Raw genomic sequence first — 7,637 nt, forward strand, 5'->3', positions numbered from 1 at the left:
AGCTAAACAAAGAATTCTCAACTGAGGAAATTCTAATGGCCAAGAAGCACCTTAAGAAATGCTCAACATCCTTAGTCATCAGGGAAATGCAAATCAAAACAACCCTGAGATACCACCTCACATCAGTCAGAATGTCTAAAATAAAAATTCAAGTGATGGAAGATGCAGGCGAGGATGTGGAGAAAGAGGAACACTCCTCCATTGTTGGTGGGAATGCAAACTGGTCTCTAATTAATTTACTATGCATATTTATATGTCTATACAAACAACTATACTTATTTCTGTATCTCATGGTCCTGTAGATGTTAACCTAGACACAAACTTATGCTAATATCTGGCTTTAACTCAGCTATGCATTGAATTCACTCTTTCCCATTTGTGATCTCCTCTTCTGGTTATTTAGAAATTTGAGATTCACAGTCTCTTATTCATTAATTGATTCATTCATCTTTATTAAACAAATAAACAAATTCCATAATTGTTCATTGACATCTTAATGAGAAACAAATCATGGAATAGAAATGTCTCATTAAATGGAAACACAGCTGGCCATTATCACAAAGGTAAAGTTATACCCACAAAAAAGTTTGGTATTTTTAAGGTCTATTGTATGAAAGAATAGCTCACCCTCCAAGAGCTTGAAAAAAGTTAATGATGGATGATCATAGGAGTGGTAACATGAATATACCTTTGCCAAACTGTGAAAGACTTATACTAAAATATTGGTGTTTATAAGTTAACATAAATTGGATAAAAGAGGAAAATAACACATAATACAAATACATTTAAACAATTTATCTTAGACCCAGAGAGACTTTGGTTTTTCATTATGAAAGGTACAATGAGGACCTACAGTTGCCCTCATGGGACCAGCCCCAGAGAGCTCAATGACTCCATAATACCTGGCTAGCTCTTGTGAACTGCCCTTTAAAGTTAATAACTTTAGAAGAGCTTGATGGCAAAGCGATCATGTTTGGTCATCACTGAGCCATCTGAATGTTAATATTTTCCCATACACATTGGTTTTCTTCTGAACTGAAAATTTTCCTAAGATTCTTCAACCATGGTTGAAAAACATACCCAAGACAAAAACTGTATTAAACAACCTCAGAGAAGTGACCAGTTAGTCAGCTTTCCTGTGTACCTTCCTCCACTTACACCCTACAGATACCTCTCTGTGGATTATATGAGAGAGGCAATGCTATAATCTTTCTTTTACAGGCAAGGAGGAAGCTAAGAGACTCTTCTAAGGACACTGGGAGTTCACAGTAAATTCATGGATGGACATGTTTGAGTGTCCTTTTTAATGTTTGAGTGTCTTTTTTTCTGTGTTTTTGTTGCTTTAGAAAGCTGTACACTATTTAATTATTCCCTGCAAGAGAGACCCTATGATGATACTGTGTGTTATTCCATGGGAGGACTTCTTATTGCAAACTCTGTTCAGAACTGACTATCACTCTTGTTCAAAGAGCAAGGTAAGGTATTGTATTCACTATATGCTTTTAGTGAAAAGTAAAGCTCACAGAAAGGTAGCATTAGCAGAATCACTGTGAGTCATTTGAGCATGGAGTCTGAAGTCTTGAAACTTTTTTTAATGCAGAGTTAATTCTGTCTTGCAAATATTAAAAGTTTGTCAATGGAGATCAGAATGGTGTTTATACAATAATCAATGTCCTACTTTCTAAGAATTCTAGAGCAAACAGTAGACATGATGCAATGCCTGGTCAGGTATTATTTTGATTTTATTTATTATCTGTTGGTAACTCACTGAAAATTTAAAAAATATAAACTAAGATGATCATTCTTTAAACTAAAAAAATCTTTTTAAAATAAAAAATATCTTTTTTATTTAAAAAGTAATATTTTTAAAATAAAAAAAGATATTTTTTATTTTAAAAAAGTAATATTTTTAAAATAAAAAATATCTTTTTTATTTTTTTTTCGTTTTTCAAGACAGGGTTTCTCTGTATAACCTTGGCTGTCCTGGAACTCACTCTGTAGACCAAGCTTGCCTCGAACTCAGAAATCCACCTGCCTCTGCCTTCCAAGTGTTGGGATTAAAGGTGTGTGCCACCACTGCTGGGAAATGATTATATCTTAGTGAGACAAAGAATTAATCTTTATTTTAGTGATCCCCACTTAAATCCCATACTCTCATTTTAAATTTAACCACATACATTTATTCATAGATAATTCATTTGAGTAAAAAAATGACAGCTTTTTAGTATGGATAAAACTGCTTAAATACAGAATCACCACTGTTTGAACTAGTTATGAGAAACTAGGCTATTGGGTAATTTCAGAAACAACAAACAGTAAACAAAATGTGGTAATATGTTTCAGCCACATATAAGAAGAATTACATACACATGCACTCACACGTATGCTTCTTCACATGGCTCTTGTGGTATTCACTGCACCAAGTATATTTTAAAGTGGTCATGTGTGTTAAGGTTTACATAAAGCCTTATTGTCTAGGCTTGTCAGGGGAGATGCTGAAATGGCTAAAGAAATCTAAGAAGACATAGTTGGTAAAAGGTAGATATACTTTTAAGGGCTTAAAATTCCAATGAAATTATTTTAAAATGCTGTGTTTATATTATAAAAGATTAAAACAAAATTTCAAATGTGGATTTTTTTCACTCAAACAAGTTATGAATTTCAATATAGCTCACAATCACAAACTTTCAACTCCTGATGTTTGTGATTCAATCAAGTTAGGGCAACCCTAAGCAAAGGAAGGAAAAGGAACTCAAGCTGAAATAAAGACTTGCAAGGAAATAGTAAACAAAGGAGTGGCTGACATGGATTACATAGAATAATCAATCCAGTGGGCAGATGCACAGGAATGACTGCATGAAAAGGAAATAAGGGAATGAGATTTTTAGACTTCAATACTCATCCACACCTAATGCCCTATATGTGGCCATAAACTTTTCTAGGATTTGAGGAAGGGCAGAGTTTGATTCTGATACCTGGTTATAATGAGGGTGGTGGTGGTGATGGTGGTGACAACAATGATGATGATGCTATAGGTAGCAATCATTCAACTCAGCTAAACATCTGTGTTTTGTGCACTTAGAAAGTAGATTTTCTCATTTAATTTGGACAATAATATCTAAACATTCAACATATTATCATCTTTATTTTGCAGATATAGAAAGCATGGCTTAGAGTTGAGCCAGGAGCAGTGTTTCTTAGGCTGCAAATGTAAGGCTGACATACAATTCTCCCCAGAACTAAGTGTTTTCTACCCAGTGCTGCCTGGTATCCTGCCCACCTTCATTATAATTGTCTCTGCTTTTACAGAAGCTCCTTCTGCTCCAGTCATCTTGTTATGTCTGTTATGCCCTGAGTTCACTGGGAGAAACCCCAAGACTGAGGTGATCCAGCAAAGACACTGGTTAATTATTAATTGCAACTAGATTTAAACTTAGGTTACACTATTGGACTCAATAATCAGTTTGTCTTGGCTTGCAAGTTAGTTCTATCAGCAAGTATATATAAATCTTAGTCTCTGATGTTCCGAAATCTAAGAGAAAGTGTCCATTATTCAAATTTGATCAGAAACATGGGAATATGTGTATAGAAGTGTCTAGAGAGCAGTCCCTCGCACATTTACTCACACAGAGAAGTCTGTATATGCATGGGGATGGGGGAAAGGTGAGTGACTGACTGATTTACAACCTTTGGAAATGTTGAGTAATTCATTAAGTTAAGTGAAGTGATATCCTCTAAAAAGAATTCACTCAATTGTCTGAAATACTTCGACAAAAAATGTATTAAGCTTATGCTTTAGTTATAGGTAATCTTTCATTTTCATCAGGACTGTGTGTGTGTGTATGAAGTATATGGGTCAATCCATAGAGGCCAGCACACATCTATTGAGAATTGGTTCTCTCCTTTCACATTGTAAGATCTGAGTATTGAACTCGGGTCATCAGGCTTTGTGGCATGCACTTTTAACCACTGACTCATCTCAATGGGTCTGCTTATAAAGAAAATTGAAGCACATACTGTTATTATGTGCTTCTTATTATGAACTAATCCCTGTCATTGGTATGAAGACATCGATTTCTTGGTAATCTCATCTATACTTAATACGGCCTTCTTCTATTTACAATAGGACAACTGATTCCAAAATAACAGTGATGGAGAACAGGACAGAGGTGACAGAGTTCATCCTTCTAGGTCTGACCAATGCCCCAGAACTACAGACCCCACTCTTTATCATGTTCACTCTCATCTACTTCATCAACATGGCTGGAAACTTGGGGATGCTTGTACTGATTCTCTGGGACTCCCGACTCCACACTCCCATGTACATTTTTCTTGGTAACTTATCTCTGGTGGACATCTTTTACTCCTCTGCTGTTACCCCAACAGCTGTTGCTGGACTTCTTGTAGGAAACCAAGCCATTTCCTACAATGCTTGTGCTGCTCAGATGTTCTTATTTGTTGTCTTTGCTACAGCAGAAAATTTTCTTCTGGCTGCAATGGCCTATGATCGCTATGCAGCAGTGTGCAAACCCCTGCATTATACCACCACCATGACTCCAACTATGTGTGCATGTCTGACTGTGGCCTGCTATGCTGGTGGTTTCCTGAATTCCTCCATCCACACTGGGGATACGTTCAGACTCTACTTCTGTAAGTCCAATGTGGTTCATCACTTTTTCTGTGATGTTCCAGCAGTCATGGTTCTCTCTTGCTCTGATAGACACATCAGTGAGATGGTCCTTCTATATGGAGCAAGCTTTGTTATCTGTTCTGCACTCTTTGTTATTTTGATATCTTACATATTCATCTTCATCACCATCTTCAAGATGCGCTCAGCTGCAGGATACCAGAAGGCTATGTCCACCTGTGTTTCTCACTTCACTGCTGTCTCCATTTTCTATGGCACTCTCATTTTCATGTACTTACAACCCAGCTCCAGCCACTCCATGGACACTGACAAAATCGTGTCTGTGTTCTACACCATGGTCATCCCCATGCTGAACCCTGTGGTCTACAGCCTGAGGAACAAGGAGGTGAAAAGTGCATTCAAGAAATTTATGGAGAAAGCAAATTGTTTTTTAGGATTTTGAGTCTAACTTTGTATGGTGCACTGTAGTGCAGCTCCATGCCTATTACATCTTCCCTAGGTACCTTGTGAGATTTCAGGTCACACTGATATTAAGTAGAAGAATCAATACTCTTATTTTTCAAATGTTTGCTTTTTAGAAAATAGAAACAGTGTTGTAAATGTAATATCTGTTTTAGAATGGCTAACATGAAGTTTAGCATGTGTTGGTATATTTTCCTAAACATTCGTGGAACAGACCATTTATTCACCATTTGTACAAGCAGTTTCTACATGCTACTAGTAACATACTTGCCAACCAAAGGGCAAAATAAAAGCCCATGAGAAGAAGTATCTACTTGTGAACTCATGGGCATGCACACATTCATAGGTAGAAAAATATTCAAACATAAAGAAATACTACTTTATGGGTGTCTTGTTCTTCTTGCTTTTTTGCATCTGTGTGTGATGAGTGTGCTTGTATATTTGCATGTTTTCATATGTGAGGATGTATGTGTGAATGCTGATACAGATATAGGGGCCAGAGGCTGGACATCTTTGTCAATGGTTCTCCACATTATTTATCATAGTAGGCAAGTGAACACAACCTGGCAAAATAGCTAGTCTAGATAGTGTCTTTCCTCTGGGATCCACCTCCATCTTCTGAGTTCTGGCATTACAGATGCAGCTCTATGGTCTCAGTGCTGGTATTACAGGTGGACCCCTATGCCATCATTTCTGTGACATTACATCATTATGTGGTCCATCACTTTTTCTGTGATGATCCAGAAGTCATGATTCTCTCTTGCTCTGATAGCTACATCAGTGAGATGCAAGATTCATTATCTGCCCTGCCTTCTTTGTCATATTTGTTTCCTACACTTAGGGAAATTTATGAGAATCTGTGGTATTTATTCCAACTCTGGTCTTCATGATTGCATGGTAAGTGCTGTATCCTTTTATCTGTATTCCAGGACACACTGCTAGTATTCAATAAAATAAGATACAGTAAGTTCATCAGAGTACTGGAATATCAATTATGGTTGTTTTCATTTAGTTTGCATAACTGGATGCAGGTTCAGACACATGTGTCCATACTCTTAACACTAAGAGTATGTTATTGAGTGATTGAGATCAAAGTATTTTATACAAATTTAGCTTTTAAAAGGGTATCTTAAGTGAATTAATACTTCTTTTTGATGAAGCTAATTTATAGAAATGTATTTGTTAAATATTTCTAAAGGAAACATTATACAAAACATAGTGAAAGTGGAGTAAAAACAAAGGGATTTATTGCACATGAATACCCTCATATGCACTGCTTTGAACATGCCCTGGGTCATTCATGTTCTCCATGTTCATTTGTTGCTAATAGAGGTGCGTCATCTCTTGTCACTCACAGTCTGTCCCTTCACCCCATTCACACTGATCCCCTTGATGTTCTTCTCAGCTGCAAGCATGTCCCCACTTCAGGGTACTTGAGCTTGCTGCTCCCCTGCATGGACATTTATTTCACTACATTAAGTTCTTTGCTCAAACAGATGCTAGCCCTCTTAGGAGACTTCCATGACTCCCATATAAGACAGGCATTACCCTCCCTCCCATGTACACTGTCCCTCCTCTCTGCCTTGTCTTTACAGTGCTCGTCAGCACCTCAGCTGGAATCTAAATCTACGTAAGAGCATTAGTTTGATCTATTTTAATTATGTGTGCCTGCTTGTCACCCATGCCTGGCATTGCTGAGTGGCCAAGAACCTGAGACCAAATAGGTCATGGGTCTAGAGGGAAAGGATTATTATTCTGCTAAAGGAGCATAGCAATAACATGATTGCCAATGACATATTGCTATATCTGTAGATCAGTACTTTGCTCGGCCCTCATCAGAACAGTTTCTTCTTGTAGTAAATGGTAACTTATAGAAACCCACAATTGAGCAATGCACAGAGTGTGAAAGACTTTGAAGCACTTGGTCTGAAATTGGATGTCATCATCACACTCCTCCCTCAATGCTCAGAGATCTGTGTAGAAGAGGAAGTGGAAATATTACAAGAACCAGAGGTAATGGGTAACTTTTAGACATGACAGGACTGATGTACGTACATAGCAACAGTGACTACGGTAGCATGCAAAAGGACTGCACATGTTCAAGCCAGATAAGGTCCCAGCACTCAGAAAGAAAGTGGACACTGGTTCCCACTCCTAACCAATAAGCAATCTGCAACTGATCCCCAATGGTGAAGAAAATATTCATTTTCTTCAATGAAATCTGACTGGATGTATTAACTATATATTAGGGCATTCTTCATATTGAGTACTAGTTGACCAACACAAAATAAACTCAGTGATATTTTTATAGACGTTTTGTCTCATTTTGCTTTGTTTGATATTATTTATTGGTGCTTTGATTTCATATTTTTATTTTTGTTTTTTTGCTTGTTTCTTGGTTGTTTGTGTGTTTGTATTGAGAGAGGAGTGGGGAGAAGTAGGGAGGGAACCTAAAGTTTGTTAGGTATGGAGAATCTGGAAGAAACTAGGGTAAGGAAAAACATGATCAAAATATACTGTCTGAAAT

The 7,637-nt window shown here is 37.1% G+C and overlaps 1 protein-coding gene across 2 annotated transcripts; it reads left to right on the top strand.

The window, feature by feature from the left end:
- The first annotated feature begins 941 nt into the window (after positions 1 to 941).
- LOC117719593 (olfactory receptor 5B3-like) lies at positions 942 to 7,422 on the top strand. 2 transcript variants are annotated; one of them, XM_076918025.1, is made up of 3 exons: positions 942 to 1,475; positions 3,155 to 3,383; positions 4,127 to 7,422. In XM_076918025.1, the coding sequence occupies exon 3, from the start codon at positions 4,152 to 4,154 to the stop codon at positions 5,088 to 5,090; it is 939 nt and encodes a 312-aa protein (XP_076774140.1). In that variant the 5' UTR covers positions 942 to 1,475; positions 3,155 to 3,383; positions 4,127 to 4,151; the 3' UTR covers positions 5,091 to 7,422. The 2 variants fall into 2 exon arrangements, with proteins under 2 accessions (XP_076774140.1, XP_076774136.1); XM_076918021.1 differs by lacking the exon at positions 3,155 to 3,383.
- The last annotated feature ends 215 nt before the right edge of the window (positions 7,423 to 7,637 follow it).

The sequence above is a fragment of the Arvicanthis niloticus genome, chromosome 1 (assembly GCF_011762505.2).
Source record: "Arvicanthis niloticus isolate mArvNil1 chromosome 1, mArvNil1.pat.X, whole genome shotgun sequence".
In the NCBI taxonomy this organism is placed as follows: domain Eukaryota; kingdom Metazoa; phylum Chordata; class Mammalia; order Rodentia; family Muridae; genus Arvicanthis; species Arvicanthis niloticus.

Excerpts from the sequence above, each read along its gene's own strand:
- LOC117719593 (XM_076918025.1), top strand. The coding sequence starts at position 4,152 with ATGGAGAACAGGACAGAGGTGACAGAGTTCATCCTTCTAGGTCTGACC.